General features: G+C 38.5%; 1 protein-coding gene across 1 annotated transcript; it reads right to left on the bottom strand.

Moving 5' to 3' along the window:
• Positions 1-4,529: 4,529 nt before the first annotated feature.
• Positions 4,530-20,367, bottom strand: DNAJB4 (DnaJ heat shock protein family (Hsp40) member B4; the record flags this gene model as incomplete). The annotated part of the gene is made up of 3 exons (XM_080693218.1): positions 4,530-4,763; positions 8,283-8,851; positions 20,157-20,367. 3 exons carry the CDS (start codon positions 20,365-20,367, stop codon positions 4,530-4,532), a joined length of 1,014 nt encoding a protein of 337 aa, XP_080549344.1.
• Positions 20,368-20,803: the final 436 nt, after the last annotated feature.

Raw genomic sequence — 20,803 nt, 5'->3', positions numbered from 1 at the left:
TACTTGGGAGGCTGAGACAGGAGGATGGCAGGTCCACAGTTAGCCTCAGCTACTTAGTGAGGCCCTCCAGTAACTTAGTGAGACCCTGTTTCAAAACAGAGAAATAAAAAATAGGGCTCAGGGATAGAATGCCCCTGGGTTAAATCCTCAGTACCACAATAAATTAATAAATGTTTTTAAATTACTGAGTTAGCCAAACAGTGTTTCTAATTGGCAAGCCATCAATAATCTTTGTCTACAGTTCGTGTGTGTGTGTGTGTGTGTGTGTGTGTGTGTGTGTGTGAATATAAGTGCATTTTACCTTAAGGTCTAAATTGCCAAGGAAGGCCTCAATCTTGGGACCTCCTGACTTCTGTCTCAGCCTCTAACTACTGGGAATACAGATATGCACCCTCATGCCTGGCTGACAATTGTTCTTCTTCTTCTTTTTTTTTTTTTTTTTTTTTTTGGTGGTACTGGGATGGAACCCAGAAGCATTCTACCTCCGAGCTACACGCCCAGTCCTATTTTTTATTCTTTATTTTGAAACAGGGTCTCACCGAGTTGCAGAGAGCCTCACTAAGTAGCTGAGGCTGTCCACGAACCTGTCTATCTTCCTGTCTCGGCCTCCCAAATGCTGGGATTACAAGTGTGCGCCACCACGCCTGGCTCTGTTCTTTTTTTTTTTTTTTTTTTGAGGGGGTGTTAAACTAGGGATTGAACTCAGGGGCATTCTACCTCCAAGCTGCACCTCTATTTTGTTCTTTATTTTGAAACAAGGTCTAAGTTGCGGAGGGCCTCATAAATTGCTGAGGCTGGCCTCCAACCTGAAATAATCCTGTCTCAGCCTCCCAAGTACTGGGATTACAAGCATGCACCACCAAGTCTGGCCAGTTATTTTCAAATTAAGTAATTTGTGGGTTTTCTTGAAAAGATAAGCATCTCTGCCAGTTAGTTTACCAGGATCTATAGTACTTCAAAATCATTCCAGTGTGCAATAACTCATTGAATTAACGAGTTGTTGTTTTGGGCAGCACTGCGGATGGAACCCAGGAACATTTTTACTTCTGAGTTACAACCCCAGCCCTATTTTTTATTCTTTATTTTGAAACAGGGTCTCAATGAATTGCAAAGGACCTCACTAAGTAGCTAAGGCTGTCCACAAACCATGATCCTGGCCCCCTGTGGTGCTGGAACAACCCAAGGGCATTCTGTTATTCAAATAAGCAAAGTTTTATTTATTTTTATTTTTTTATTTGGTGGTACTGGGGTTCCTGGAAGCCCTTCTACCTCTGGGATACACTCCCAGACCTATTTTTTACTTTTTTATGTGGAAACAGGGTCTCTTAAGCCAGCGCGGCTGGCTTCGAACCTGCGCGATCCTTCTGTCTCTGCCTCCCAAGCGTGGGGATTACAAGCGTGCGTCACCACGCCCGGCTCAAATAAGTAAAGTTTTAAAGAAATAATTTATAAATCAGATAAAATAATAAGTACAATAAGCTCAATTCCTTGGCTGGTTTTTGAACAGTTTCCATTTGCAGTAGAAGTATATGGTTATTTCCAAAAATTTCCACCTAAGGAGGTGTACACTAAGAGAACTGAAAGATATGTCCATACAAAAACTTGCACAAATGTTAACAGAAGAAAGAAGTGGAAATCGGGAGCCAGTCCTGGTAGTTTACGCCTATACTCCCAGTACTTAGGAGCCTGACACAGGAGTATCACAGGTTCAAAGCCAGCCTCAGCAACTCAGTGATGCCCTCAGCAATTTAGTGAGACCCTGTTTCAAAATAAAATAAAAAGGCCGGGCTTGGTGGCGCACGCTTGTAATCCCCGCGCTTGGGAGGCAGAGACAGGAGAATTGTGCAGGTTCAAAGCCAGCCACGCTGGCTTAAGACACCCTGTTTCCAAATAAAAATATTAAAAAAAAAATAGGTCTGGGAGTGTAGCCCGAAGGTAGAAGGGTTTCCAGGAACCCCAGTACCACCACACACACAACACACCACACACACACACACACACACACACACACACACACACACACACACACAAAACAATAATAATAATAATAAAGTAAAAAGAACTGGAAGCTGGGCATGGTGGCACATGCTTGTAATCCCAGCATTTGGGAGGCTGAGACAGGAAGCTTGCAGTTTGAAGCCAGCCTCAGCTACTTAGTGAGGCCCTTTGCAAATCAGTGAGACCCTGTTTCAAAATAAATAATAAAATAATAGGCTAGGGGTGTAGCTTGGATATAAAAATGCCCCTGGGCTCCATCCCCAGTACGGCAAAAAAAAAAAAAAAAAAAAAAAAAAGGGGTTGGGGATGTTGCTCAGAAATAGAAGGCCCCTGGGGTTCAATTCCAATACCACACACACAAAAAAATGTGGAAATCATCCAAATGTCCAAAATAAGTGACAGATAAACAAAATGTAATATATCCTTATAATGGAATATTTTTTGCCACCAAAAGGAATGACGTACTGATAAATGATGCAGCATCGTTAGGCCTTGAATATGTTGTGCTAAATTAAAGTCAAACAAACAAAAAAGCCACATATTGATTCCATTTATATGACTATCTAGGACAGATAAACCCATTAGATGAAAAGCAGATTAGTGTTCTTCAAGGACTGGACAAAGGACTAAATGGTGAGTGAATGTTAATGGATACAGGGTTTCTTTAAGGAATGATGAAAATATTCTGTAATTAGTGATGATAGTACAAACCTGTGATCATACTAAAAACACCGATTTGTATACATTACCTATTTTTGTGGTACTGGAGATTGAACTGAGGGGCATTCTACCTCTGAGCTACGTTGCCAGCCTTTTTTATTTATTTACTTATTTATTTGTGGTACTTGGGGTGGAACTCAGGGGCCTTCTAACTTCAAGCTATAGCCACAAACCAATTTTTTAAAATTTCTTATTTGGAAACAGGGTCTTGCTAGGTTGATGAGTCTCCCTATTAGCTGAGGCTGTCCTTGAACCTGTGATCCTACTGTCTCAGCCTCCCAAGTACTGGGATTACAGATGTGTGCCACCATGCCTGGCTTATTATTTTGAAACAAATATTTCAAAATACTATTGCTGTATTTCTGAGGCTGGTCTTGAATCTGGGATCCTCTTATCTCAGCCTCCCAAGTACTAAATTATAGGCATGAGCTACCTTGCCCAGTTGAACTGTATATTTATTTATTTATTTTTGATACTGGGGACTGAACCCAGGTACATTCTGCCTTCAAGCTACACTCCTGGCCCTTTTTATTTATTTTCTTGAAACAGGGTCTTACAAGGTTATTGAAAGCCTCACTACATTGCCAAGGCTGTCCTCAAATCTGCGATTCTCCTTCTCAGCCTCCCAAGTACTGGGATTACAGTTGTGTATCACCACACCCAGCTTTATGAGTCATTCTAATAAGTGCCTTTTAACCAAAAAATGTTTTAAAATATTAGTCTCAATAATTATAAAACAGAAGACAAAACATTTTAAACGTAAATATATTTAAAAAATTAAAACACCTAAGAAATGCAATCTATACATATGAAAAGTAAAATATTTATATGCATAACAAGTAGTAGCAATATTATCCATAAGCAGCAGTTAGTATTTATTTTCCCTATATTTTGGTTTAATACCATAATGGTAGTTTATTTTTTTAGGGAAATTATATAAGATACATATAGCATATTATAAGTTATAGAAGACTGTATAATTGGAAAATTAATTCCAAGTAACAGTGTTTCCTCTAAAAACATATTTATTATTAAACAAATTAAACTAGTGAACAACAAAATTAACCTATAATTTATTAAGTCCAAGATATATATAGTCAACTTGCATAAAATTACATAGGGCATTTTTAAAAAGTCTATTTCTAAAATATCAGTAATTCAGGCAATTGGGATTTCCACAGGAGATAAAATGTCATTAATTTTGTTTTTATGAAGAAAAGGTCTGCTTTAAGAACATTATAACTAAGTTATTAAGAAATGTTACCACATCCTTTAAAAATCAAAATGGTGAGAAATATTTGTCAGTATATTCAGTATTGGTCAGTACAGTTCATAATAGCATTTAAGAAGGTGATTTAAATCTAATAACCACATTTCCAAATGACTTTAGCTTTTATTCTCTTCTAGAAATATTTATAACATGTATAGTTAAGAATTTTAGTTTCCATTATAAACGGGAGCTTACCATACTGATCATCTAAAGATACAAGAAATAAAGTACTTAGATTGTATAGTACTTTATTAGAAATGTATCTACTGACTCCGCAAAAATAACTCATATATAAGCAAAATACTAAAAATTTCTGATTTGGGAGAAAGAAAATAAAATACAGTAGGTGATTTCTCTCCTCATCTCTAACTGTAAAAATCCCTTTTGCCTATTTATTTGACCCGTCTCTATTCATGCAATTTAATGAACCCTCAAAAGAATTTACACGTCTTTATACAGAATTCACATCTACATCAGTAAACTGCCAGTCCTTTTATATTTTCAGTGCCTTATCAAAGTGTTAGTAACAAAATTCTTCATTCTATGAGGCAGGAAGATGCTTCTTGAGAACTTCTTTGGATGATGAAGATATAGTATCTGGGAAGGACACCTCAAATTCTATTAGAAGGTCACCACGTTGGTCAGGATGTTTTGGAAATGGCAGCCCATATCCAATAATTCTTCTCCGCATTCCAGGTTTCACAATATCATTTATTGACATAGGTATGTTTCTTCCATCCATTGTTGGAACATTAATTGAGCAGCCACACAATGCCTAAAATGGCCAAATAAAATACTGTTAACAAACTCCAAAACTATCTTTTGTGTGTGTGTGTGTGTGTGTGTGTGTGTGTGTGTGGTACTGGGGATGAAACCCAGGGATATTCTAACTCCAAGCAACACCCCCAGCCCTATTTTTTATTCTTTATTTGGAAACAGGGTCTCACTGAGTTGCAAAGGGCCTCACTAAGTAGCTGAAGCTGGCCTCAAACTGCAATCTTCCTTTCTCAGCCTCCCAAATGCTGAGATTACAACTATGTACCACCATGCCCGGCGTTCATTTAAAAAAAAATTTTTTTTTTTTTTAGTGGTACTGGGGATAGAATCCAGTGGCTTTCTACTTCCAGGCTACAGTCCCAGACCTATTTTTTATATTTTACTTGGAAACGGTGTCTCACTAAGTTTCTGAGAGCCTCACTAAGTATCTGAGATTGGCTTCAAACCTGTGTGATCCTCCTGTCTCAGCCTACCAAGTACTGGGATTACAAGCATGCACCAGCACACCCGGCTTCATTTAAGAATTTTAAGCAGGGAATTGATATGGTCACATTTCTTCTTTCTTTCTTCCTTTCTTCCTTTCTCTTTCTTTTTTTTCCTTATTTTTGCAGTACTAGGGATGGAACCCAGGGGTATTCTATCTTCAAGCTATAACCCCAGCCCTATTTTTTATTTTTCATTTTGAAATAGGGTCTCACTGAGCCGGGCGTGGTGGTGCACGCTTGTAATCCCCGTGCTTGGGAGGCAGAGACAGGCGGATCGTGCAGGTTTGAAGCCAGCCGCGCGCGCTGGCTTAGGAGACCCTGTTTCCAAATAAAAATATAAAAATAGGTCTGGGAGTGTAGCCTGGAAGTAGAAGGGCTTCCAGGAACCCCAGTACCACCAAAAAAAAAAAAAAAAAAAAAAAAAAAAGAAATAGGGTCTCACTGAGTTGCAAAGGACCTCACTAAGTAGCTGAGGCTGTCCTCAATCCATGACCCTCCTGTCACAGCCTCCCAAATGCTAAGATTACATAAATGTGCACCACCACACCTGACTGATATGGCTACATTTCATAGGTTACAATCCAGTCTAAGAAACAGAAACAGTGCAAATAAGATATATTAATGTAGTAATATCATATATTATTTATATATTAATTTAATATTTTAGTTATACCATTATTACTTCAAATTAATTTCAGAACAATTTTTTTTTTTTTTTTTTTTTTTTTTGGTGGTACTGGAGTTCCTGGAAGACCTTCTACCTCCGGGCTACACGCCCAGATCTATTTTATATTTTTATTTGGAAACAGGGTCTCTTAAGCCAGCGAGGCTGGCTCCGAACCAGCGCAATCCTCCTGTCTCCGCCTCCCAAGTGCAGGGATTACAAGCGTGTGCCATCACGCCCAGCTAGAACAAATTTTAAAAATGGACTAAGGTATGCCAGACACCATGGAACACTTCTGTAATCTCAGTACTTGAGAGGCTAACACAGGAGGATTGAAGATTTAAGGTCAGCCTCAGCAATTTAGTGAGGCCCCGTACAACTTAGTGAGACTCAATTAAAAAAAAAAAAAAAGCCAGGCATGGCGATGCGATGCATGCTTGTAATCCTAGTACTTGGGAGGCTGAGACAGGAGGATTGCAGGTTCGCGGCAAGCCTCAGCTACCTAGCGAAGGCCCTCTGCAACTTAGTGAGACCCTGTTTAAAAATAAAGAATAAAAAAGCTGGGCATGGTGGCACAAACTTGTAATCTCAGCATTTGGGAGGCAGAGACAGAAAGATCATGGTTCGAGGCCAGCCTCAGCTACTCAGTGAGGCCCTGTTTCAAAATAAAGAATGAAAAATAGGGCTGGGGGTATAGCTCGGAGATAGAATGGCACTGGGTTCCATCCCCAGTACCACCAAAAAACAAAAAAAGGTTTGGGGATGTAGCTCAGAGGCAGAATGCACCTGGGTTCAATCTCTAGTACTGCAAAATACATACATACATACATACATAATAAAGCTAGGCATACTAGTGTATGTTTACAATCCCAGTACTTGGGAGGCTGAAACAGGAGGATCTCAGGTGCATGGCCAGCCTCAGCTACTTAGTAAGGTCCTCCACCACTTAGTGAGACTGTGTTTCAAAATAAAGAATAAAAAATAGGGCTAGGATTATAATTTGAAGGTAGAATGCCCCTGCATTCAATCTCCAGTACTGAAAAACACAAAAACAAAAACAAGGCTGGGGGTGTAGCTCAGAGGTAGAACAACTCTGGGTTCAATCCCCAGTTCCAAAAATAAGTAAATAAATAAGTAAGTAAATAAGTAAATAAATAAATAAGTAAGCCGAGCATGGTGGCTCACACTTGTAATCCCAGCATTCGGGAGGCTGAGACCAGAGGATCGCAGTTCGCAGACATCCTCAGGTACTTAGTGAGGCCCTTCGCAACTCAATTAGACCCTATTTCAAAAATAAAAAGACTAAAAATTAGGGCTGGGGGTGTAACTTGGAGGTACAATGCCCCTGGGTTCCATCCCCAGTGCCACACACACACACAAAAATATAAATAAATATAAAAAGTATAAAAGGCTGGGGTGTTGTAGCTCAAACACTGCTCAGTTCAATCCTCAGTACCAAAAAAAAAAAAAAACAAAAAAAAAACTAAAAATGTTGAAATATCAATTCAGTTTCTTTCCCCCCACTGCAGTACTGGGGATAGAACCCAGGAGCATTCTACCCCCGAGTTACACTCCCAGCCCTATTTTTTTTAATTCTTTATTTTGAAACAGGGTCTCACTGAGTTGCAGAGGGCCTCCCTAAGCATCAAAGGCTGGCTGCGAACCGCAATCCTGTCTCAGCCTCCCAAATGCTGGGATTATGAGGTGTGCCACCACGCCTGGCTCAATTTAGTTCTTATAAACCACAATTGTAAAAAGAGACTAGAGTTATACCCAGACATGGTGATGCAAGCTTGTAATCGTGGGAGGCTGAAAAAGGATTGCAGGTTCATGGCCTGCTTTTGCAACTTGTGAGGCCCTTTGCAATTTAGTGAGACCATGTTTTAAAATAAAGAATAAGAAAAATTGGGCTGGGGGTGGAGTTCGGAGATAAAATAACCCTGGGTTCAATCCCCAGTAAACACACACACACACACACACACACACACACACACACACACACACACAGGAGTTAACTCAAAACTGGGCCTCATACTACATAACCCAGTTTGTACTTAAAATTGTTATTTAAATGGTTAGGAGAAGTAATGAATATATTACTTATATAACTTGTAAGTTATAATTATAAATTTATATTCTATCATGTACTCCATTAAGATGTATGACTACAATGCACCAATAAAAAATTTTTAAAAACTTATATTCCATAAATGGCATTAATAGTAGCACTATCTCAGAGTTGTTACGAAGATTCAAACAATGTGTGATGAACACTAAATAAATGCTAGCTCTTACTTAAATAATTATTTAAAATAAATCAGCTGCATAAATCTGTTTGGTCTCAGAATCATAGGTCCTGCTAACTTACCTCCCGTAAACTAATTTTAGCAGTATAAATTATATTTGATCCATCTCTTTTAAACTTTGGATGATCTTTGTCTTTAATAATAAAAACAATGTCTGCTGGAATACTATTTGGTGTTTCATCTCCTTCCCTTGGAAAAGTAATTTTGGTGCCTTCTTTCCATCCTTTTTTAATTTCAATGGTGAGAATTTTGTCCTCAGATCTGTAACTCCTTCCATCAGGGTTTAACCTTTTTCGAGAAATTTTCATTCGTTTGGTACAGCCACTATATATTTCTTCAAGTGATACTTTAAGTTCGTGAATAACTGGAGGATCTTGTTTGAGACGGGATGGCCCCACAGAATTCCTGTCTCTTGGATACCCATTCATGCTGAATCCAAAGGCACTAAAAGGATCTCCATCTATTTCCATTTCTTCAGAATCTCTACCACCAGCCATCCGTCTTCCAAAGAAAATTTCAAAAGGGTTGGAACCTCCAAAAAATGCTGCAAATGTAGCATGAGGATCGCCATGAAAGGTGTACCGGAAGGTCCCCCCTTGTCCATCAGTACCTCCTGCTCCTCCTTTCAACCCTAGTTGAAGAAATTAGCATAATTAGAAAAATGTTTGCAACTCTTAACAGTTCAACTTTCAAAAATATATTGCCAATAAACTTTGGTCAGGTTATGTTGCAATTTACTAATGGCCAGAAATGTTATAACTAAGTATATAACAACTATATAACTTTTGACAATTCCATCCTAAATTAAATTTTTATCTTCAAACTCTTACTCCAAATCCTTAGGTGTGTGTGTGTGTGTGTGTGTGTGTGTGTGTGTGTTTTATCAGAGATTGAAGCCAGAGGTATTATACTTCTGAGCTCAACCCCCAGCCCAATTTTATTCTTTATTTTGAAACAGGGTCTCACTAAATTGCAGAGAGCCTCACAAGTTGCTGAGACTGGCAGAGAACCTGCTCTCCCTCCTGTCTCAGTCTCCCAAGTAAAGAATAACAACAACAACAATTCATTCTGTAATCATCTCATAATACATAAGAAATTTAAAAAAATTTTTTTGGGGGGTACTAGGGATTGAACCCAGGGGCATTCTGGGTTACACCCCAGCCTGATTTCTTATCCTTTATTCTTAAACAGGGTTTTTTTCTAAGTTGTGGAGTGCTTCACCAAGTAGCTGATGCTGGCTGCAAACCAGGATCCCCCTGTCTCAGCCTCCCAAGTACTGGGATTACAAGCATGAGCCACTACACCTGCTTATGGTACTGAGGTTTGAATTTAGGGGCACTCTGCTTCTGAGCTGGATCACAGTCCTATTTTATTTTTTGTTTTAAAACTAGGTCTCATTGAGCCGGGTGTGGTGGCGCACACTTGTAATCCCGAATCCCAGCACTTGGAAGGCTGAGACCAGAGGATCATACTTCGCAGACAGCTACATAGTGAGGCCCTCTGCAACTCAGCGAGACCCTGTTTCAAAATAAATAATAAAAAAATTGGGCAGGGGGTGTAGCTCAGAGGTCGAATGCCTCTGGGTTCCATCCTCAGACCTGCAAAACAACAAACAACAACAAAAACTAGGTCTCACTAGGTTGCTGAGAGTCTCACTGTGTTGTGGAGGCTGTCCTCAAAATGTGATCTTGCTGTCTCAACCTCCCAAGTATTGGGATTACAGGTGTGTGCCACCACATCTAGCTAGTTTAAGAACTTTTAATTTGCAGCTCATCTAAATATCTTTTATAATTCCCTTCCTTCCTTCTTACTTTCCTCCCTCCTTCCCTCCCTTCCTCCCCTCTCCTCCCTTGTTTTGTGTGGTATTGGGGAGTGAATCCAGTGGCATTCGACAACTGAGTTATATCTACAGCCCTTTCTTTTTTTTATTTTCAGACAGTATCTCACTAAATTGCCTAAGGCTGTCTTTGAACTTGTTATCTTCCTGCTTCAGCTTTCCAAGTGGCTTGGATTGGGCTGTAGGTGTAGCTCAGTGATAGAGTGCTATGTATAGCTGCCAGAGGCCTAAAAAAAAAAAAAAAAAAAAAAAAAAAAAAAAAAAATCATTCAAGTAGCTGGGATTATAGGCATGGGCCAGTGTCCAGCTTTGCCTTTATAATTTTTTTTTTTTTTTTTGCAGTACTGGGGATGGAACCCAGGGGGAATTCTACCTCTGAACTACAAGCCCAGCCCTATTTTTATTCTTTATTTTGAAACAGGGTCTCACTGAGTTGCAGATGGCCTCACTAAGTAGCTGAGGCTGGCCATGAACTGCGGATCCTCCTGTCTCAGCCTCTCAAATGCAGGGGTACAAGCACACGCCACCAAACCCAGTTTATAAATTTTCACAGTAAAATTTTTAACTCCAACTGTTAAGAAGCTAATAACATTTTTTTTTCTGTACTAGAGATTGAACCCAAGGACATTATATCTCCTACTTACACCTTGAGCCTTATTTTTTATTCTTTATTTTGAAACAAGGTCTCACTAAGTTGTAGAAGATCTCGCTAAGTAGCAGAAGCTGGCCAGGAACCTGCCATCTTCCTGTGTCAGTCTCCCAAGTACTGGGATTAGAAGTATGCACCACCACACCCAGTCCTACATATTTTTTAAAGGAAAGAAAACATATATAAATAAGGTCGTGACCAAGATGACTAAAATGAATGCTTAAGACTTCCGGGAAGATGGCGACCGAGAAAAGCGGGGCTTAAGAGTCCCGCTAACAACCAATCTCCATTACCACAAAAAGAGCGCCTTTCATAGCCAGAAAACACCATCACCAGAAAAACAAAAAAAACCACCAGGCTCCAGAGAGAAAGCGGACTGAGAACAGAGCTCAGGGCCACAGAGGAGACACACGCGCCCGAGGACGCGGCAGCAGTGCCATACTGCCGGCGGCAGCGGCGAACTCAACGGACGGCTACAGCAAGCCAGGTGAGACTCTGCGGAACAGCCAGGCGGGATCTTTCGGCGCAGACAGCATTTAAAGCTCCCAGTGGCTGAGCTCAGCACACGCTGCAGGGATTCAGAGTGGAAATCAAAACCAGAGAAGAAAAAATACGCCAGCCTCATGGCCGAGGGCGTGGCAGAGGCGCCATATTGCCACCGGCGGCGGCAACAGCAGTGAATTCACCGAGTCCAGTACAGCTACATCTGCGTACTCAAGAACAGTGAGTCAAATTGCGGGCCACAGAGGAGAAATCGCAGTATTGGGCCTCCTGGGACTTGACCCAGTGAGGGAGTGGTGGTGGCAGAGATATCACACCATAGGAGAACGTGCAACCTGGCACCCCCCATAGTTTAAAGCAGCCTCTATCGACTCCCTGGGTCGGAGACTCTGTGATACAACCCAGTAAAGGAGTAGTGGGGTCTGAGATAATACAGACTCGAGATCCAGAACACCTTAAGTGAAGCCATAGTGACCCAAGGGAAGAACCCAGAGAAGGCACAAACCTCCAAAATCATGGGAAAGAGGAATAACACTGGAGTAATGAATGTGCACAACCCCACAACATCAGAACCTGATAAAACAGAAAATCAGAGATTTCTAGAAGATCAAATCAGGAAAATAACTGTAGAAATAATAGAGGTGCTTCGAAAAGAACTGAGAGAGAGCCAAAAAGAGATAAAGGATGCAATTAATGAAGTAAAGGCCTCAATTCAAAGCACAAACAACCGATTAGACCACATGGAGAACAGAATCTCGCTCTTAGAAGATGAGCAATCCAAAAATGAATGCATAGTTTCTAATCTAGAAAAAAATATCCAACAGCAGGAATCTGACATTGAAGAAATATGGGCCCATCTTAAGAGAGCTAACCTAAGAATAATTGGAATAGAGGAGGGAAAAGAAAGTGATACCAAAGGGATCAACAATCTCTTCAAGGAAGTAATAGCAGAAAATTTTCCAAATATAGAGCAAGAGGTTGATACACAGATCCAGGAAACTTATAGAACTCCCTTTAGACAGGATCGGAGAAGAGGATCCCCACGCCATATAATTGTCAAAATGACCAATGTGGAAGTCAAGCAGAGAATCTTAAAGGCAACAAAAACAAAGGGCCAACTGACATTCAGAGGCAAACCAATTAGAATCACTCCAGACTTCCCAAACCAAGTCATGAGAGCCAGAAGGGCTTGGAGTAACATATTCCAAACTCTGAAAGAAAACAACTTCCAGCCAAAAATTTCCTATCCAGCAAAACTTTCTATCAAATTAGATGGAGAAATAAGAAGCTTCCATGACAAACAGAAACTGAAGGAATTTATGTCTTCAAAACCAGCGCTAGAGAAAATACTCAAAGAGATTAACTACAAAGAAGAAATAGGTAACACTCACCAGAACCAGAGAAACAAGAGTTTCCATCCAACAGACAACTAAGATTGGTTATCTGTGGAGATTCATTATTTATGTTAGTCTTTTACCTATCTCTAAGTTGTATTGTTTGCCTTTATTGTTGTTAATTTTTAGGATTTCTAGTTGGAATATTAATATACCTTCAGATATAGCATTTGGAAATATTTTATCCCATGCTATTAGTAACTTTTAACTCTGTTTACATTGTCTTTGGATATACAATATTTTCTTTTATTTTTTAGGGAGTTTGTATATTCTTCTGTTGCCTGTGCCATTGAAATCATATCCAAGAAATCACTGCCAATTTCAATGTTGTGAGGTTTTATGACCCAGATTTTCTCCTAAAAGTTTATAGTCTTAAGATTTATATTTAGGTCTTTTATCTATTTTGAGTTAATATTTGTATATGGGATTAGGTAAAGGTCCAATTTTATTCTTTTCCATGTAATTATTATTTTTCAACAATATTTAGTTAAAAGATTATTATTTCTACCACCAAATGTTCGTGGAAACCTTGTCAAAAATAACTTGACAATATAGGGAAGAATTTAGCTCTAGGCTTGTATTTAACTCCAATGGTCTATATATCTGCCTTTAGAACAGTACTACTGTTTCAATTATTGTAGCTTTATATGGTTTGAAATCAGAAAATATATATCTGCTAGCTTTGTTCTTTTTCAAGATTGTTTTGGGTCTAGAGTCCATATTCCATATTAGGATAGAGTTTTTTTCTGAAAAATAAATATATAAATATATGATAGTTTCACCTAAAAAAACAGAAAAAAATATGCTCTAGTAAGAAAGAAAGCAAAAAGAAATATTGAAATGCTATCTTTAAATCATCAAACGCTTGGTATCAGACAAATGAAACTGTTATGTGAGATTATCGTTTTTAATTTTGGATAAATTGCTATAATACTAGATGTCAACCACTAAGCCAAGCATGGGAAGGAGGGATGGGGAGAGAATGGGGTGGGGATCGGGTGGGGGCTGACTGGGCGATGTGTGCATGTATGTCTACAAAAGTTTGTATCCCACTATGATGTATGAATACAGTGCACCAATAAAATAAAATTAAAAAAATAAAATAAAATAAAATGAATGCTTAAGTTATTTCAATCATTTTATCCTGAACCCCACTGATTTCATGAAGTATAATACTTCATAGGTATTAAGTAAGTTGAGGGGAAGTAGCTCAGTGGAAGAGCACTTGCCTAGCATGCATAAGGTTCTGGGTTCAATCCCCAGTATGTGTGTGTGTTGAGAAGGTTAAGTAAATTGGATAAATTAGCTTGACCAATCTAACCCTCTACAAGACAAAAATAAAAATGCTTTGGAACCAGGCATGGTGGCACACACTCTAACCCTAGTATTTGGGAAGCTGAGAGAAGAGGATCACATATTTAAGGACAAAAAGCCTCTGTAAGTAGTAAAACCTTGTTTCAAAATAGAGCTGGGGTATAGCTCAGAGGTAGAATGCTCTCAGGTTCGATCCTTACCAAAACACACACACACACACACACACACACACACACACACACACACACACGGTAACTCAGTATTATAGAGTCCCTAAGATCCACACATAGTCTGAAATGACTTACTGAAACTGAATAAACGCTTCCAAGGCAGCTTTTAGGTTTTCCTAGACATTAAATGGTCAGCTATGTAGCTCAGATAAAAAAATAAAGCTATTCTAACAAATGAGAAAACCTATCAAAATCCATGCCACTATTATATAACATGAATTATTATGCAAGTACCACTTGCACTGTCCAGCACTTGAATTATAACACTCATGTCATCAACTATACAGTTAAATTTCAATTATACGCACTTCAACTGCTAATGGAAATTTTTAATATTCAACTGGATTCCCTCTGCTATCCAAAATGTTTTCTAGACATCATCACGTTCTGTGATCAAAGAATGTACTCTGGAATCAACATCTGCCTATGCTTTTAGCAAGACTATTATTATTATTATTATTATTATTATTATTATTTGTGGTACTGGGAGTGGAACTCAGAGGCTTTCTACCTCCAGGCTATACTCCCAGACCTATTTTTATATTTTATTTGGAAACAGGGTCTCACTAAGTTGCTGAGAGCCTCATTAAGTAGCTGAGGCTGGCTTCGAACCTGGGTAATCCTCCTGTCTCAGCCTCCCAAGTGTGGGAATTACAAGCGTGCACCACCACGCCTGGCAACCAGACTATTATTTAAAAGCCAATCAGCAAAACAACCAATTTGCAATCCAAAACAAACAAACAAATATGTGTTTGGAATATTATCCATAGCATGACTTCCACTAATTAGTTAACTTGACTAACCTGACTAAAAATTTAACAAAAGAAGAAACAACTGGACAAGAATTAGAATTCCAAAGAAAAAAATGATAGCACTTTAATAACTCCTTTTCTTTTCTTCTTTTAGTACTAGGGATTAAACCCAGGGGCATTCTACCTCCAAGCGACACTTCTAGCCCAATTTTACCTTATTTGAAAACAGGTCTCCTTAGGTTGCTGAGAGCCCTGCTAAGTTTCTGAGGCTGGTCTTGAACCTGCAATCCTCCTGTCTCAACCTCACAAATACTGGGATTACAAGCATGTGCCACCACGCCCAGCAGCACTTTAATAACTCTTATTTTAAGTTCAAGTATATAAAAATACTGATTTATAGTAAGATTTCATAGGATTATAAAATGAGATCCTTGCTGGGCGTGGTGGTGCACGCTTGTAATCCAGCTCTTGGGAGGCTGAGACAGGAGGATCGCACAGGTTCGAAGCCAGCCTCAGCTACTTAGTGAGGCTCTCAGCAACTTAGTGAGACCCTGCTTCCAAATAAAATAGAAAATAGGTTTGGGAATGTAGCCCGAAGGTAAAAACCCTCTGGGTTCCATCCCCAGCACCACACACACACAAAAAAAATAATAAAATAAAATAAAATGAGATCCTTTAAAGTTTTAATTCACAAAAATCCAATTGATTTACATAGTTTTAGAACACATAATAAATAAGAAATAATCTAGTTGATTAAATACATAAGTTAAGCCAGGCATGGTGGTACACACTTGTAATCCCAGTACTTGGGGGACTGAGATGGGAGGATCACAGGTTTGTGCCAGCCTCAACTACTACTTAGTGAGGCCCTTTGCAACTCAATGAGACCCTGTTTCAAAATAAAGAATAAAAAAATAGGGTTGAGAAGCCGGGCGTGGCGGCGCACACTTGTAATCCCCGTGCTCGGGAGGCTGAAACAGGAGGATCGCACGGGTTTGAAGCCAGCCTTAGCTACTTAGTGAGGCTTTCAGCAACTTAGTGAGACCCTGTTTCCAAATAAAATATAAAAAAGGTCTGGGAGTATAGCCTGGAGGTAGAAAGCCTCTGGGTTCCAACCCCAGTACCACCAAAAAAAAAAAAAAAAAAAATAGGGTTGAGGATGTAGCTTGGAGGTAGAATGCCCCCAGGGTTCCATCCCCAGTACCACAAAATAAGGAAAGAAAGCAAGAAAGCAAGAAAAGTGTAGCTTGGAGGTAAAGTGTCCAAGTGCCCCTGGGATCAATCTCCAGTACCTAACACACACACACACACATCCTTTTAACTGCAAAACAGTACTCCACTGATAAACATATTTTGTTTATTTATTCACTAATCGATGGTACTTTGGGGTTGTTTCCAATTTTGGACTATTGCAAATAATCCTGCTATTGAACATTCAGGCATATCTGTGTGCATATATTTCCTATCTCTTTCATAGATTCCTAGGAGTGGAATTGCTGGGGAATATAATAAATTTAAAGTACCTCTATTTTCATACAATTTTGTTAAAAAAAAAAAAAAAGCTTTTTTTGTGTGGTGCTGGGAATTGAACCTAGAGGCATTCTACCTCTGAGCCACACCCCCAGCCCAATTTTATTTTTTATTTGGAAACAAGGTCCAGGTTGATGCGAGTCTCACTTAGTTGCTGAGGCTAGCTTCTAACTTGTAATCCTCTTGTCTCAGCCCACCAAGTACTGGGATTATAGGCGTGTGCCACTATGTCTGGCTAAACAAACAAACAAAAAAGCATTTTAAATTATGGATAATAAGCTGGGCATGGTGGCACACACCAGTAATCCCAGCAATTGAGAGGCTGAGCTAGTAGGATAGTACATTTGAGGCTAGCCTCAGCAATTTAGGGAGATGCTTGATAACTCAGTGTGAAATTAAAAAAAGAATGTTGGCATAGCTTGGAGGTAGAATGCTTCCTGGGTTTAATCTCCAGTATCACTGCCCCCAAAAATATAGATAGTAGAGCCTTTCAGATCTTGAATAAACTGGATCAGTGGTTCTCAATTCCTAAATATACAAATTGATCATCAACTCAGTCAATGGTTCCTCATTTCCACTGCTCCACCTCCAAGAGTACAATCATCAAAAGTTAAAAAAAAAGCATATCAGGTCAGTTGTGTCCCCACAGCCCTAAAACTCAGTATTTTGTTACTACTGAAGAAACCTATAGATCCAGGCCTGCAGGCACAGGTGAAAACAAAGAGGAGAAATGTTTTCCCACAATTCCACAGTGTACCTAAAGGGAATTTTTTTTTCTTTTTGGGGAGGTGCTGGGAATGGAATTTAGCACATGTGTCACTGAGCTACACTGCCATCCCTTGTAAGGGATTTTAAAAAGTGAGATATTCTGAATAAAGGGTAAATAAGAAAACACTTTTCTGTGAAGGAAGAGTAACTCTAAAAAGAATTTAAATAACTTCATTTAATTGTATTTTCAAGAAACCTACGACTATGAAATATTTCTAAAAAACATTTCAAGCTGGGCATGGTGGTACAGGCTTGTAACCCCAGTACTTGGAAGGCTGAGACAGGAGGATCACAGGTTCGAGGCCAGCCTTAGCAAATAGTGAGATTCATTAATCTAGTGAAACCCTGTTTAAAAAAAAAAAATTGGGCTGGGGGTATAGCTCAGAGGTAGAATGTCCCTGGGTTCAATCCCCAGTGCCACAAAAAAATAAAATAAAATAAAGAATAAAATAGGGCTAGGGGTGTAGCTCAGAAGTAGAAGGTCCCTGAGTTCAATCCCCAGTACCAAACACAGACAAAAACAAAACAAAAACATTTTAATGCCTTAAAAAACATATCCTCCCTTCACTCTTCCCTTTCATTGCATATATCAATTATCTGAGTTAAGAAGAAAAATAACAAAAAAACTCAGGCCAGGCAGATGGCCCTGATTTAGTTTAAAAATTTACTCACTGACAATGATCAGCAAAAATCAAACAGGTGGTACTGCCAGAAACAGAAGGCAGAATTCAGTGAAGGTCTGACAAATAGCAGTTCCCTTTAATGCTATATCCTGCCAGGGGAAGGGGAGGAGAGCGAATCACTCAGGAAAACACTTAAAATGTACTGCTAGCTGAACTTAGTGGTATATACCTGTAATCCCAGTTTTTGGAACGTTGAGACAGAAGAATCGTAGGTTCAAAGCCAGCCTTCACAACTTAGTGAAGCCCTGTTTCAAAACAAAACAAAAACAATAATATGCAGAGTGTGGTGGCTCAGGTTTGTAATCCTAGTACTTGGGAGGCTGAGACAGGAGGATTGTTGGTTCATGGAGAGCCTCAGCTACTTAGTGAGACCTTGTTTCAAAATAAAGAACATAAAATAGGGCTGGGAGAGGTAGAATGTCCCTGGGTTCTATCCCCAGTACTGCAAAATAAATAAATAAAAAAAATTAAAAATGTCTGGCAGTGTACTTCAGAGATAGAATGTCCCTGGGTTCAATTCTCAGTACCAAAAAAAAAAAAAAAAGAAAAAAGAGTACTGCTAAGACAAGGAAAATATATTACATGGTGACTTGAAAATTCTGAAGAAAAATATTCTTAACAAACTTGAATTCTATGGCTTAGTCACAGATAAATTTAAACAATGAATGAGATATAATCAAATATCTTATATTTAAATCAGAGGATATCTGCTTTATTATGGAAATGTATAGTGCTACCCCATGTTTATGGATTTATTTACAAAATTATAAAATAACTCCTTCAGAGAGAGGAGTAGATTATTGGTAATATCTTAGAATCCTGCTTAGCTTTTGAGATGAACCGAATCATGCTATATTCAGTAGTATAGCCAAGGAAATATGCAGATTGAACAATTCACAGTTCACTATTTGCCCTTTTCAATAGTTATTCTGTAAAAACCTGACACTGCAGGTCCACATCACACAAAAACAGCAGCATAAACTTCAATTTTTGGCAACTGATGACCAGAAAGAAAATAGAACAAGAGAAAAATAAAAAACCCTCTACACACAATCACCCTGCTTGACTCAATTCAAAATGAGTAGTCACTGCTTGATTCTATATTGAGGATATATTTCTAATTAATAAAATTTGCATTAAACAATGCAAAAAAAAAGCAAAGGGGTAACAAAAAAGTTTTTATAGCTACAATAATCTAAAATATTTTAGGAGAAAAAGTAATAATAAAGTTCCTGATTTTAAAAATTAAAAATCCCAGAACCTGGGGGAATTAAAGAGGTTTTTTTTTGTTGTTGTTGTTAAGTAGCAAATTAAAATATTCTTTATGGCTACATTATACTGGAGATGGTAAAAACAAACCTGATTTCAAATCCAGAATGACATAAGAATTTTAAATTTCCCCCATTTACTATGTTCATTAATTTCCAACTGTACAATGTAAGAAACAAAAAGTATGACAGGGAAAGAAAAGGGAAGTTGTCATGCTTTCCTCTCTACCTAGATAGTAAAATTTCAAAAGAAACAGTTACCTAAAAGAAATTAGTAATTGTTCTAACTAGGTGGCCATTTTAGGTCAAAAACTGTATTTCTGGGATCTCATTTTCTTGGCACACAATTACTGTTTACAATTAAGCTAAAAACTTGTTCTGGTATTTTATGACATCAGGAAAATTCTTTCCTCTCCAGGCAAAATGCCAAAAACAACTAGAAGCTAAATGCCTGTGCCTTTTGCTTCTAAGACAGACGACTCCGTCTTGTTCAGTCTAAACTAACCTTGCTCCAAGAAAGGCAAAAAAAAAACCCAAAACAAACAAAAAAACACTTCTTTTTGTTTTTGTGAATAAAATATAAACCACCCAGAATTTGAACTGCCAATCTTAAGATCTTAAATGACTGAAGACTCTATTTTTTTCTGGCAGAAAAATTCATTAGAAAACAAAACAGGTTGCATAAGACTTTTGACACAATTCATTTATAGGTATGGGAATTTAAGATTTCTTTTAAAATATAAAACGTTAACAACATAGGTCTAATGGTAGAATAAGTATAATACAAAAATCCCCCCAAAAGCAAACAAGGACATTTCATTCAAAGCTATGTACCACTCATTCACATAATCAAGAACGAAATCTTATTTTATCTATTATTTGTCTTTCTGTTTTTGACATGTCTGAGAATCTAATTTAATGATAACCAGAAGGCTAAAAGGGAAAGCAAAATAAAAAAGACGAAAAGAAACAGAACTGAATAGACAGAAAAATGTACATAGAACACTTACCTTCTTCCCCAAACTGATCGTATATTTCTCTCTTTTTAGGATCACTCAATACTTCATAAGCTTCTGCGACCTCTTTAAATTTTTCCTCTGCCTGAGGAGATTTGTTCTTGTCCGGATGAAATTTGAGGGCTTGTTTTCGGTAAGCCTTTTTAATATCTTCTTCTGAAGCTCCTTTTTCGATCCCCAAAATGCAATAATAGTCTTTCCCCATTTCGAATGCTTTGAAACGAACTTAGATTTCCCTTTGTAAAAGAAAACAGCGTCCCCAGTCTTAGCAATAAAATGATTCTAGGAAAAATAAACCAAGCTGGGTATTTAAAAAGTTAAAGGAATCAGCAATTCGGCTAGCTGTTGTAAGGCAGCAAGCAGACAGCGTCTCTGTATTTAATTCCTTCCCAACAGCTCACTTACAGATAAATATACACTACACAGGAGACGGCCTCCTCTTAGATCCTCCCATTTTCACTACGTGTGTCTGTACTTTCTAGAACAGCAAATGCTACAGGACGTCACTCTCCCAGCTGCCTCTAGTCAAAGTACCGGGCTATGTTTTCTCCTCCCCCATGATTAACTATTCATTTTCCTGCTGGCTCTATCATTTTTGTTTCCTATTTAAGAGGCCAAATAGACTTAATGAACCTGAATTT

The sequence above is a fragment of the Muscardinus avellanarius genome (genome assembly GCF_963383645.1).
Source record: "Muscardinus avellanarius genome assembly, chromosome: 3".
Classification (NCBI taxonomy): Eukaryota; Metazoa; Chordata; class Mammalia; order Rodentia; family Gliridae; genus Muscardinus; species Muscardinus avellanarius.
Note: the sequence above shows the minus strand (reverse complement) of the source record. Positions and strands in the feature narration are given on the sequence as shown.